Genomic DNA, 13,531 nt, shown 5'->3' with positions numbered 1-13,531 from the left:
GAAGCAGAGAGAGTTTCGCTAGCTGGACGGGAACTCGTTAATATAACTCTTCTGTGACTGCAGAGCAGCCTGGGAGCCAGACTGAAGGCCTGGTGGAAATGCAGCTGCCCCCAACCAGCCCCACCCTCACCCCACAGTCTCTCTCTACCTGCCTGGGGCTCCTCTAGGACTATCTCCTCCTCCCAAGACAGCCCTACCTGGACCTGATGGGGAGTGGGAGTTGTAGAAATAAACAAAGACCACCCAAATGAGAACAAACAGGATATTTACTCAGAGCTTGCTATATAGCAAGGGAGTCAGCCACCATCGCTTGTAATTTGGCAAGGATTCGAAGGCAGGCAGATGAGTAGGAAAGCTTTACAGTGAGAAAACGGAACGCTTCAGGTGGGTCCTGACTGGGAGCAGTTAAACTGATGGGGAAACCGGAGGTAGGCTAATTAGAAGGGGGCAGGGAGTCTTGTGTGATTGGTTGGTCCTCAGTTGGGAGTAGGGGGTAGAAGCCAAAAATAGGGAAGTGGGCAGTCATTCCCCAAATGACTGTTCTGGGTTCACTGATGCGGAGGTAGTGGTTTGGCTTCCAGGACTGATTGCTGCAGAAGCTGTGAGTCAGTCCTATTGTCATATATGGTTTGGCCAATGTCTGTTGTAATTCAGTCTCTGAGTGTTCTGAGAGGGAACCCAGCTATGTGATTTGGGACACAGTGCTAACTTCTCTGTGCCTTGGTTTCCTCATCTGTGAAATGGGGATGTTAATAGTATCTGTCTCAGAAGTTAACACATGTCAAGTCTTAGAAAAGCCCCTGGCATGTGATGAGTAGCTAACAAATGTTAGCAATAATAGTAACGGTTATTATTATTTTTTTAACAATGATGATGATGGTGGTGATGGTGCTCAGTAGAAAGAGCACTGGCCTGGGAGGAGGGGAGCGGGTTCTGCCCTATCACCCTGTGGCCTTGGGCAAGTCAGTCACGCATTCCGAGCCTCAGGCTTGTCTGGACTCTGATTTCCAAACGCATTCCCAGCTTGAACTTTATAAATTCCCCACTGGTGCTCAGCGACATCCTGCTGTTGCCCCTATACCAGTAACCACCAGCCTTTCTCCCCCACACCACCCACAGCCTTCCATTATCTAAGCTCCCGGCACACCTGGACCAGGTGCTTCAGTGCAGCAGGCTCTGCTGTCCCCGTTTTAGCCAGTTTCAGGTCCTAAATTTAGCCCTTTCATGGGAGCCAGTTTGCGGTGGGGGCAGGCGCTGGGAGAGGGCTGTTTCTGGTGAGGCAGCTGTGGAAGCAAATCAGACAGGAGGACCAAGTACCACACTCTGTTTTGTCCTTGGTGCCTCAGTCATTCAACCCTTTGGGGTCTCAGTTTTCTCATTTAACAACTAAATTTCACGTTTGTTGACTCCTTAAATCATCTTGTTATCTCTCATCTGCATCAAAACTGGGGTCTTTGGCCCCACATGGATTCAAACCCATCCAGACACACTGCACGTCTTGCGCTTTTACGTGTGTACTGTTGCACATAAGGCTGTTCAGTTGTGTCCTGAGAGCTGAGGCCACCTGAATTTTGAACTATTTAGGTTTCTCTTAAATCTTGTCCAAGTGCAAATAACATTGAGTGTTGTCTCAATTTTCTGATCATACGAAGGGTGCAGAAATGATTATGCCCCCTTCTCTGTTTAAGGAAGCTGGTGATGGCTTTTAAAATAGATAGAATTAAGTCCGGATTGACCATGGCATTTAAGGCTGTTCACGCCATGGCCCACCCTCATTTTCTATCCCTCCCCTAATCACCCCTGCCAAAACCTCTCACCACTCCCCAGATGTGCTCTTCCCCCAGCTTCACCTTGTTTTCTAGTCTATCTTTCCTCCTGGAGTCCCCTACTCAGCCAGTAAGACTCAGTTCAAACATTCTGGCCCTTTTGAAGACTTGGTCTTTCCATCTTCTGAGACCTCAGGGCAATATGTTATTACTTCCATTATTTCACCTGTTACTGGGGCCTTGACGCATATTTATATGCAAGCCCCTCGAAGCAGATTTGGATCTTCGTATCAGTATGAAGTATGTGCCTGGCACATAGATGATGCTGAAAAAATGCTGGGTATAGTTAAGGACACTGTGGTTAAGTACCTATGCTCTGCAGGTAGAGACCTCCATCTGAATCCTACTGCTGCCTCTTCCTTCTGTGCACCTCCCTGAGCCTTGGTGTTCTCATCTGTAAAATGGGGGATCAGTGATGGCGCCTGCTTCACAGCACACAGGAGGCTGATTCGAGCACTCAGCAGGGTCCTGCCTCCAGCAAGGGCCCTATAAATGGCAGTGGCTACTAATACAAAACTTGAGACCTGGAAGGAGCCCTGGTATTCAAACCCTGGCCAGAGGGAGAACGGGCTCCTAGAAAGCTGTCCTGCTGGAACCCAGGCTTGGTGACGGCAGGGGTGAGCTTTCCCACCATTTACAGACCCACTGTTTCTCCTCAGAGCCTCGTTCCTAAATCCTGTCCAGACCCTGCCTGTTCCTTCTTTCACTCACTCCAAACACGCAGGATGTCTTACTCCGATTTTTAAATAAATTGCACGCAGTTCAGGGCATTGGGGCTCACCAAATTCATTAGAAACCACCTGGGATTGTGGGGGGAGCTGCGAGGGAGGGGTGGTGAGAAGACTCACTCTCCACAGCCTTTTGCCAGAGGGACTAAAAACATCAGGAGTTACCCAGCAGAGCTGGGTGGAACAAAACGCCCAACAGAAGGGACAGGAGCGGGGAAAGCCACCCTGAGGCCAGGAGGGTACTGCGAGTGGAAGAGAAGTTTCTTTCAGCCCTAAACTCAGGGAAGATTGTAATTGTTGGCTTAACACTTTCATCAGGGTCAGGTTACAACACCTGCCCTGCAGGGACCTGGATCCTGGGGGGCCCCACCGCACAGCTGAGGTGGAAGGCTCTGAGCTGACCCTCGCGTCATCAGCCCCCTTGGGAGAAGCAGAGGCAGCTCCCTGGCTCCACTTCCGGGAGGCTGTTACCTGAACCAGGCAGCTGTGCCAGGTGCTGGGAGACCTGAGCGCCAGTTTCCCCACAGGGCAGAGGAGTGAGGCGGGGAAAACCCGTGTCAGGGACTAGGGGAGGGTGTTAATGACCCTGCTTAACCTGTGAAAGACACGGTTCTCCCACGTTCAAACAGTAGCGCAGACAGTGTGGAAAGGGCGCTCTCCCACGATGGAGCCCATCCCCAGGCCGCTTCCTGGCAGCCCCTGCGGGTGCCGGGGCCAGGCTCGGGTGCAGCTCATCCTTCGCCCCTTTCCATGGGGCCTGCTGGTCTCAGTGCAAAGAGGGAACATTTGTCTATTTCCTCCTCAGCCCAGCCCACACTTTCCTCCAAGGGAAGGCTGGTTTGTGGAGCCAAAGCTCTGTGGCTTGCCTGGGATGCAGAGATGTGAGGTTTCCCGAATCCCCACAGTTGGCCTGTGGTGGGGTCACAACCCTATCTCCCCTGAGTCTAGGTGAAGACTTAATGGCTTCACCAATACTGTCCCTTAAAGGTTGTGGCCTTTCCCCAACCCCAAAGGTCATGTGGAGGTAGAAGGCCCTGGAAGAGGGGCAGGAAGGGCTGCTGCCCCTCCCCTCCTCCCGGGGAGCTGGTGCTCTTCCGGAGAGCCGAACTGGCTCTTCTTGTGGGGGTCCCTCCTCCCTAGGGGAGGACAAAATCCCAGAAATAGGAAAGGGGGTCGAGACAGGTTTGGCAACTTTCTGACATCACTTGGAAACACTGGTTCCCCTTCAACCACGGGATTCCCATCAGGTCTGTAAGGCCACCCTCTCTGGGTCAGAGAGACAGCAGCATTGCGTTCATGGGCCTTCTCCCCGGGCAGGCCAGGCCACCCCGGGGAATCCGGAGAAGCTCACACCTCCACGTTACTCTTCTCGTCCTCCTTGGGGCTGGGCTCCTCCTGAACCTTCTTCATCTCCCGGCCCCTGACCCAGGTATAGGCGGAGGAGCCCCCCAGCACCATCATGTTGCTCATCCACCAGAGGAAGCTCTTGGTCTCCTCGTAGTAGAGGACGGCCAGCACCGTCTGGGCACAGGCTTTGGCCGTGCCAGACACGTTGTGGGTCAGGGGACTGGTGAACTTGATCTGCAGTCCTGTCACGTAGCCGATGGCAAAGCCAAACAGGCCCCCCAGCGTCATCACGACCCAGAAGTGGGCGCTGCCCAGCTGGGGGAAGTCGCAGAGGGCCCGCAGCTCGCCCAGCAGCAGGAGCAGGGGCAGGAAGAGGACGCAGGCGTTGACGTTGTTGTAGAAGGTCAGGCGCCAGATGCTGTCGTCCACCGCCGGGAGCACCTTCTTGGTGTAGATGGCATTGAGTGAGACGCAGAGGCTGGCGAGCACCCCAAAGATGGTGCCCATCCAAGACAGGGTACCCTCTGCGCCCTCCTGGTCCACACCAAGCCAGAAGCCACCTGCAGTGGGGAGAGGAGAAGGGCAAGGGATTGAGGATGGGAAGAAGGACAGGATTTTGCCACCAAGTTCACAAACTGTGTAATGCTGCCCTCACCAGCCCATCCTCCCTGTCCTCCTGGAGAGACATGTGTCCAAAGTCTCCACTACATGCCAAGCGCCACACAAGGGCTGGGGAAGCAGCCCAGGGCATGAACCCTTCCTCACGGAGCTCACATTCTGGCAGAGGAGAAACACATTAAAACGATTCATTTTCCAATGACTTCTTTAATTACAATTGTAATGAGGTCCATAAAACAGTACAGGGTGCTGTGAGAACCTGTAACTAGGTGACTGTGCTGGCCTGGGGCATCTGGAAAGGAACATTTACAATGAGTGCTGAAGGATGAATACCGCTATAGCACTTAGTGATGGAGGTGACCTTGGGCAAGTGACTTAAGGTCTCGGAACCTTGGCTTCCTGGTCCGTAAAATGGGAGCCTACAATGAGCTAGACTCACTTGGGGCCTGAGGTTTTTGGGGACAGTCACTCTTTCTGAGACTCTCATCTTCTGATACCTCCTGCTCACCGACACTCCATGGTGCCCTGCTGCCCACCTTCAAGTCTACATCCCACAGCCTGGCACGCTGGGCTTTCCACACCCCAGCCAGCCCTGTCTCTGTACCATGATCGCCCCTAGTCATCATTCTCATCTCCCTGCTTCTCACACCAGGGCTCAGTGTCCTTGTTCCTTCCCTGCACCAGAAACACCCCCCTCCTCCCTGGGAGATTCAACTCATTCTTCAAAGTCAAAGCCAGCCTCTCCAGGGGCAAAGTCTTCTTGATCCCCCAACACCCATACCTCTTCCTGGCCTCTTCCTGCCTGCGCTTTCCTTCATGACCCCTTGCCTACCCTGGGCTGCTGGGCACCTGCCCAATGGGACAGTACAGTCTCTTTAGTTAGACCCCACCTCCCCAGAAGGCAGGGGCAGAATCTCACACATGCTGTATCCCCACCATAGCAGCTGACACCGTGGTTTTGGTGTCAGAGAGATTTGGGCTCCAACTGGGTTCTGTCATTTAGAGGCTGGTGCCCCGGGGAGAATTCACTTAACTTCTCTGGGCTCCCATTTCCTTCAGCTGTAGAGATGTGGGTCACGTTCCTGACCTCCTACTCTAACCAATCTACTGTCCACCTTGCCACTGGAATCATCTTCCCAAGGTAAGAGCTGCTTCGGTCTCATCCTGGCTTAAAGCCCCTCTGTGCTTCCCCACCGCCCTCAGCAGATAGTCCAGACTCATTTAACTTGGGCAGCCTTATGGCTGGTGAGCCTCGCTCTGGCACAGCCATGCAGAAATGCACATGTTCTTTCTTCTGCCTAGAGCATTATCTCCTCACTCCTTCCTGACATCCATCTCGTACTTCCTCCAGAAGGCTGCTTGGATGACCTCTGCCCTTCGCCTCCCCCACCCCTCCCCACCCCCCATTCCCAACCCCACCAGGATTCCCGCAGCATCTTCCTGTCCCAATCACAGCTCTTACCCCTCAAATATAACCCAGTTACTGCCCTGCACCAACCCTATGCCCTCCGGGAGCAGAGGCGCTGAGTCTACCTTTTCCAAACTTGTATCCCCATAGCATGGCACAGACTTGGCCATCAATTCACATTTGTTGAATGGCTGAATGAATGAATGGAAGTTGTTCTGGAGATGGCTGAGGATGAAAGGAGACAAGGCACCGACTATATTGTAAGCATTCACTTGCAGTACTCTCTTTCTTGGCAGAGCCTTTGCAAACAGGTACCCACAGATCAGCTCTGGGGACACATTGAAGGCCGGGTCCTAGCCAGAGCACCCCCAGCCCTCCTGCTGGTTTCCTTCCGAGTCCAGAAGACTGCCACCTCAAGGTTCCAGTCTTAAAGCTCCAGAAGGAGCTTTTAAAGATACTGTGTGACCTGCGAGGCAGGGAGAAGGATGAGGCCTGGAGAGTCATAGGAGACCTATCGTCCCCCTCAAGGAGGAAGGAAAGGGAAACACTGTGGAGGGGGGCCAGGTACTGGGCCATCAGGCAGGCCAGTGAACGCACCTGCCCAGCAGCTATCTCACCATAAGCTACTTTGATTACTTTTTTTTTGTATATATATATTTTTTATTGAAGTATAATCAGTATACAATGTTGTGTCAATTTCTGGTGTACAGCGTAATGCTTCAGTCATGCATGAACGTACATATATTCGTTTTCATGTTCTTTTTCACCGTAAGTTACTACAAGATATTGAACATAGTTCCCTGTGCTATACAGTAGGAACTTGTTTATTGCTTTGATTACTTTTCAGACTTGGGCCTAGTTTCCCTACCAACCTCACCTGTCTGTATGCAAATTCTCCCACGAGAAGCCCCCCTCCCCCTCCCTCTAGGGTCAGCAGGACTGAAGTGGAGATCCCTGGGGCATTTGGCTAAGTGAGGCCTGGGACCCCATACCAGCTCCCTTGGGGAAGAAGTGGGGAGCAGCTGGGCCAGATCTGCCAGGGGTCTTAGTGGCCCCTCCCACCTAGACCTGGCAGCCCTAGATTCCGAAGCTGCTCAATGAGGGGAACATTTTCTAGGACAGGTGGCCTGGGATGGCCCTTCCCTGTCAACCAGTGCAACCCAGCCTGGGACTCTGAGACACCAATAAAGAATATGTAGGTCAACCAAGATGAAATTTGCAGCATCAGGAAGAATCCGAACAGGTTCAAAGAAAGATCCCATTCCTGGATGACAGAGCCCCAGGAGGACTGAAGGGGTGGGAAGCTGGGGTCCTCTTACCGAGCAGGCTGCAATAAAATATTCTGTGATCATGGAAATGTTCTATCATCTGTGCCATCCAACACAGTAGCCAATGGCCACGTGGGGCTCCTAAGCACTTGAAATGTGGCTACAGAATCAGGTCATAACACCTGCAATTGAAGAACTGAAGTTTTAAAATTTCATGGAATTTGAATTGAAATAGATGCATGTGGTCAGTGGCTATTGTATTGGATAGTGCAGTTCTAACCTCTAGGGGACAAGAACAGAGCAGAGTGGTTAGAAACATAGGCCTGGGAGTCTGGCCAATCTGGATTTGCATCCCAGCCTAGTTACTTCCTAGCTGTGAGGCTGTGAGCAAGTGACTTAACCTCTCTGAGTGTCAGTTTCCTTGTTTGCAGGGAGTTGATCATGGTGATGCTGCCATCCAGGGGACCTCTGGGGAACATAAGGAGATGCTATATGTGAATGATTAGCACAATGTCCCCATCAATAATTCTTACTTCCTGAGGATCAGGTCTGGAAAGACAGCTAAGTTATATCAAAGCATATCTCTTTCCACTGTCTCAGGCATTACTGTAAGCCTGCAAGGTCACAGGGTGATGGTGTATTTATTAAGAGATAAATGTCCTCTAGAAAGAGCACCAGATGGGGAGTCAGGACACTTGAACTCTTGAGAAGCAAGAGAGTATAGTGGTCAAGTGTTAAGGAGCCAGACTGCTTGAGATCAGATCCCACCTCTGCCATTTATTAGCTGTGTGATCTCTGATGAATTACTTAACTTCTCTGTACCTTGGTTTTCCTTCTGTGAAATGTAGATTATAATCCCATCTTGTGTGAAGGGCCCTGACTGGGCCCCTAACTTGCTAGGTGGCCTCCAGAATCTCTCTGGACCCCAGGCTCTTCCTCATAAGATTTTCACAACAAGGGAGCTGGGACAGATCAAGTCCAAAGGTGTTTGACAGGGTTGTTCTTTCGGGTTTCGGCCCCCATTCCTACCCCCACCCCCATGCCATTCCCCATGGCCCTGGCTGGCCACTCACCAATGATGATGCTGCAGGTGAGCAAGGCATAGAAGGAGGTGGTCTGTTTGAGCAGCAGGTAGGAGAGCAGCACATTGAAGACGGTGGTGAGTGAGCGGCCCACATTGTAGAAGGCCACGCCCACATACTTGAGGCAGAGGTTATTGAAGGTGATCATGCCGATGAAGACCACCGACAAGGGCAGGACACTGCGGGCCACCCTGAGGTCCAGGCGCAGGGTGGGGAAGTCCACGGCACCAGGGCAACAGGCGGCCAGTGTGCTGAGGCCCTTGCACAGCAGTGCAGTCACCAGGCATTGGTAGAAGGTGACAAAGATGGGGGTGTCCAGCCGTAGGGAGGGGCTGTCCAGCAGGTACTTGTTAAGGAACACCATGGAGATGGACGTGACCCAGTAGAGAGAGACTACCAGTGCGATCTGCAACGCCCGCAGCACAAAGGGCTTCTCCTGGCTGGCCTCTGTCTCTCTGGAGGGGTCAGAAGTCCCCATCAGCGCCATGTGCAGGATCCTTGACCGCTTCAGAGAGGCCCTGTTCATGGTAGCAGAGGAGCTGGGTCACCCTACAGCCGGACTGATTTCCTGGAGTCCAGGACAGTGAGCTCACTTCTGCTTTCTGCAAGCTGAAGTCCTCAACTGTCACACGGGGGGTGGTCTGGAGGCCTCCCACCCTTCTCTTGGATGGAAAGGTTCTGCTCTGGGGTGAGCCCCACAACCTGCTCCCACCATGAGGGGGCTCATGAGACAAGACACGGGAATGAGATGAGGGATGGGGCTAAGGTTGGACAGAGACGACCTGTTAGGGGAGAAGGGGCTGGGACCTAGCAGGGAGGAGTCACAGGAAGAAGGGAGGGGGAAGAGGAATGGAAAGAGAAGGGAGAGGAGGAGGAATGAAGTGCGACGGTGCTAAAAAGGGCGGAAGCAGCATAGGGGAGAGAGGCAGAGAGAGGAAGGCACGGGCTTCTATTGGAGAGAAGGGTTTGCTGGCCGAGATGGGGAGGCATGCAGGGAGCTGAACGGACGAAGGGCGTGAGTGGGGTTTGTAAAGAGGGGTGCAGGCGAGGTCAGAGGCGCTCAGGGCCTGGGTTCGAAGGACACAGGAGGAGGCTGGGCCGGCGCAAGCCCACGGCGAGCTGTCTTTCCGGGCGCCAGCCGCGGCTCGGCCCCGGAACCTCCGGACTTCCAAGGCCGCTCCGCCAGGCAAGGCGGGCCAGGAACTCATTTCCTGACACGCCCCGGACACCCTTCTTAAAGAGCCCGCACACCCGGTGTCTTCCTTAAAGCCACAGCTTCGGAGAAACGGCCTTCGGAGTCATGCTTGCGTCGAGGCCCCGGCAGCCTCCCATCCCTTGTGCGCTCCCTGCCCGCTGATGGTGGGGGAGGATCTCGGTAGACGAGGAAGGTTCCTGTGGGTGCTAGAGTCTCGGGCCCCTTTCCTGCAAACCCTCCCGCCGAGCTGCCCTCCGCCCCTGCTCCATCTCCTCCAGACCCTTGACTCCCCTCTACCTGGCCTATCTGCAGGTCCACCCCGCTCCTCATCCCCGGGCAAGGCTGCGTCCCCAGAATCTTGGCACCGCTCCGCGTCCCTCGGCGTCTAGAGAACTCCCCCAACAGTCCCGCGTCCCTATACCTAACCCCAGCCCACTCCTCCAAAACCTAGTTGCAGTCCCCTCCTTCCCCCTACTTTCACCTCCCCTATCATTGTGCCGAGCGTGAGACTTACAGCAGCGGCCCCCACCGCGGATTCGAAACCCTCCAGGCTCCCGGTTCCGAGCCTCAATGCAGCACCCCCTCCCCTCCTCGCAGAAAACCCTCTCGGTACGCCGGGCCCGGCGGCAAGCTCTGGTCTCAGGGCTGGTGTTCCCTGGCCGCGAAGGCGACCCAGCGCTCACCTCCACCTCGGCACCGGCTGCCCGCCCCGCGCCACACTGCGCCGCACCTGCAGCGCCGCGCCCAGGGCCGAGCCCGTGGGAAACGACTTCCTGCTCCCATCTCCCGGCGCGGGCGCCGCGCCGACGTCGCGGACTTGCTTCCCACGTGGGCCCGGGGCGACGGCGGGGCGCCCCAGGGACTGGCCTAACCTTGTCCCCGAGTTATCCCGCCGGTCGTGGGAGCAGGTCCCCTTCCCTTTCCAAGGCCACACTAGACCCCGTTATCCCGCCCAGGATTTCCCACTCCAGCTACCGTGGTTTGCACGTCCCAGGACCCGGCTGCATCCGTGGTCTGCCGCCGCGCACTCAGCTTGTGCTCCAGAAGTGGGGAACAGCCAGGATTCTTCCTGCCGGCAGTTAGTAGAGGGTCCCCCCCCCCCCCCCCAGGGATTGGGCCTGGGCAGTCACTTTACCAGTCAGCCAAGGAGGACCGACCTCTTCCTGGTTCATCAGCGTTGGGTGGCTCACTTTCCCGGAGTTATCTTTATTGTAAAACCGGGGAGCTGGACTATACCAGTCGGCCTCAACCTCCTTGCTCAAAACCGTAGCTGATAAGGTTGAAAGTAGGGACTACTACTTGTAATATTTCAAACACCATTTAATTAGTACCATTTAATTTATGGGTGAGATGTTTGAGATTTGCTTCCAAATTCCCAGAATACCCACCCCTCCAAAAAGAAAACCCCCAAAGGCTGATAGATAAAACAAGACAGACAATTATTGAAGCTAGGCATAGGTACATGGAGGGTATAGGAGTCTCTTTACCTCTGTGCATCTTTGAAAATTTCCATCATAAAAAGGTAAAATCTATGGAGTACATGACTTACTAACTGCATAAACCCTTACCCCAGTTTAGCATAGCCCTTTGTGGGCTATGGGACCTGGAAGGATTACAGGACATAAGCACTGTCCCACAGCCCTGGGGCAGGTGCAAACTCCCCAGGGGAGCTCTGCTCCATGTCTGTCCTTCTCCACTAACCTTCTGGCTTATTCTGTAACACCAGCATTACTCCTTCTTCCAGAAATGGGTCTTCCTGGTCTGGTCTCCAGGTGGAGGATGCTATCTGATCACCTTGTCACCTTTGGGGTCAAATTACCCTTTTAGGGAAGGAAAGGCTTAAAGTGATTAAGTTGGCCACCTTGGAGAGTCTCATTCCAGGGCCAGACTTAAAGGTTGTGGGTTTCAGTTTATTAAGAGCAACCCTACCTGCTCTTCTCTCTTAGGCCTGATATTTCACTGTGACAAATACATTATTGACATACAGGGAGGGCGGACTTGTCTCTGAGAGGCCCTGGTTTCCTGGAAGGGCCTTCCCCCTTGGCACACTAACAGGTACTAGTTTACCTGATGAATGTGCTGACACCCGGATCCCCTAGGGCAGAGATACAGACTGCATACACGCCAGATGCATTTCACTACGAGATCCAGAGACAGTCTATGCTGGATGTGTGGGGCACAGTCTGGGCTCTCCAAAAGGCAGGAGACCAAAGTGTATCCCTGTGTCCAATCTGTCCCTTTACCTTGCACCTGAAATTCCACCATTAGCTTCACTCCCTTGCATTAAGATTGCAACAGGCCAGTACAGTAAGTTTCACATGTTCCAATCCTTTTTGTTCTTTCTGAGGGAAAGGGGAGGCGGGGGCGAGGGGGATGTTTCTTGGGGGTCTAAGGCCTCAGGAATTGTGCGCTTTGCACAAACTGCTTGTACATTTTTCTTAAGGATTGTTAATTGTTTCAACCATTCACAAAGGATGAAGTTTTAAGTCTTGTCAAGAGTAATTAGCCAGGGTGTGAACTTGGTGTGAGGTGGAGCCTAAAATCATTAAGGTGGCAATTGGGCCCTTTATGGGTGTAATCTTATTTTCTTGCCTTGGCTAGGAGCTACTAATGATGTCAGAAGAAGATGATTTCTACCAGACAGGTGAACAGAACTAAACTCCAGGTGTGAGGGACAATGGATCGGTACCTGTAGGGCCTGAGAGCCCCTGGGAACATGCAGATATTGACTATCTCACTATGTGGTGGATGTTACCAATTTTCTACCACAATTCGTTCTTCCATTGCTCCAAAATAATTGGATGGTTGCCCAGCCAGAGACCACATTTCCCTGCCTCCCTTGTGGGTAGGTGAACCATATGACTTTGTGGATGGTGAAGGGAGGGGAGTGGTGTGCTGTACTTTCCATGTCTAGGCTTTAAAACGTTAGATGGGTCTTACTCTGTGTTCTCTTTTTCTTCCTATAACCCAGGACCCCACTGTGTCTGTAACCCAGCTGCGACCGCTGAGATGAAGTCAGTGTCTAGGGGATGTGGGAGCAATATGATGGAGAGAGTCTCTCTCTGGTCTCTTTGTGGAGCAGAGACACCTGCCAACCTGCCCTGTCCACCTGGAGACTGTTATACTAGAGGGAAATCAACTTATGTTCTTTCCGCACCTATACAGTGATGAAAGGGTCACTTTGTTGTAGCAGTTAGGCTGTTACACATACCCACCAACTCTGTATTCCCTTTTCCTCACATATATGTGTATTGTGTAGGCAAACTTGAAAGCATGACATTGTTAATCTGATCTCTCTCTCTTGCTTTCTCTCTATTTATCATCTGTCTATCCATCCATCCTCCTAGACAGGACCTAGCACAATTCCTGCCCCAGTAGCTGCTCAGTACCTCTTTGTAGAATGAACAGAAGTCAGACCACTGCTAAGAGTACCTGAAAATCAAAGCTGATTTAACACCTTTATTGGCCCTCTGCCTTGAAAAGCTTTCCTCATTCATCCCATATGGAATTCAAAATAAAAATTAAAACTAAACTGTTAAGTAAGTGTAGGCAGAGAAAAAAAATAGTTCTGATTTTTTTCATGATGATTAGAATGTTCTTTGGAAAATAATATATTCTTTCCAGGAAAAAAAAATATGTCTTTCCATTGCCGATACAGAGACACTACAAATTGCCTACTCCAAGAGTTGGCAAACTTTTTCTGTAAGGGACCAGAGAGTAAATATCTTAGACTCTGTGAGCCATATGGTCTCTGTCATTGCCATTCAATACAGCTGTTGTAGTTTTGTAAACAAATGGGTGCTGCTGTGTTTCAAAAAAAAAACTTTATACAAATAGACCTTGGGCTGGATTCAGCTCACTTTGCTGACCCCTAGTTCACCTTATGTGAATTTAACCTTTCTTACTAACATTACCCATATACTGTTGGTATGTAAATGTGAACACCCAAGAGCACTTATTCCCCAGTCTTCCTTGCAGCTAGATGTGGCCACATGACATATTTTGGCCAGTGAGTTATAACCTGAGAATTCCTGGGAAGCATTTGCCTTCTTGATATAG

The 13,531-nt window shown here is 52.3% G+C and overlaps 1 protein-coding gene across 3 annotated transcripts; it reads right to left on the bottom strand.

Moving 5' to 3' along the window:
* Window positions 1-3,726: 3,726 nt before the first annotated feature.
* SLC35C1 (solute carrier family 35 member C1) lies at window positions 3,727-10,523 on the bottom strand. 3 transcript variants are annotated; one of them, XM_006212315.4, is made up of 3 exons: window positions 10,448-10,523; window positions 8,269-8,795; window positions 3,727-4,461 (listed from the first exon to the last, which is right to left on the bottom strand). In XM_006212315.4, the coding sequence occupies exons 1-3, from the start codon at window positions 10,477-10,479 to the stop codon at window positions 3,902-3,904; spliced, it is 1,119 nt and encodes a 372-aa protein (XP_006212377.1). In that variant the 5' UTR covers window positions 10,480-10,523; the 3' UTR covers window positions 3,727-3,901. The 3 variants fall into 3 exon arrangements, with proteins under 3 accessions (XP_006212377.1, XP_015101608.1, XP_031546458.1); XM_015246122.3 differs by lacking the exon at window positions 10,448-10,523 and adding an exon at window positions 10,156-10,268; XM_031690598.2 differs by lacking the exon at window positions 10,448-10,523 and adding an exon at window positions 9,987-10,247.
* Window positions 10,524-13,531: the final 3,008 nt, after the last annotated feature.

The sequence above is a fragment of the Vicugna pacos genome, chromosome 10 (genome assembly GCF_048564905.1).
Source record: "Vicugna pacos chromosome 10, VicPac4, whole genome shotgun sequence".
In the NCBI taxonomy this organism is placed as follows: Eukaryota; Metazoa; Chordata; class Mammalia; order Artiodactyla; family Camelidae; genus Vicugna; species Vicugna pacos.
The sequence above is the reverse complement of the archived record's forward strand: the minus strand, read 5'-3'. Positions and strand labels throughout refer to the sequence as shown.

Coding starts and splice junctions, on each gene's coding strand:
- SLC35C1 (XM_006212315.4), bottom strand. CDS start 10,479: ATGCAGCCGGGTCCTGGGACGTGCAAACCACG. Junction 8,796..10,447: donor CCTGGGACGTGCAAACCACG/GTAGCTGGAGTG, acceptor TACCATGAACAG/GGCCTCTCTGAAGCGGTCAA. Junction 4,462..8,268: donor CACCTGCAGCATCATCATTG/GTGAGTGGCCAG, acceptor TCCCCACTGCAG/GTGGCTTCTGGCTTGGTGTG.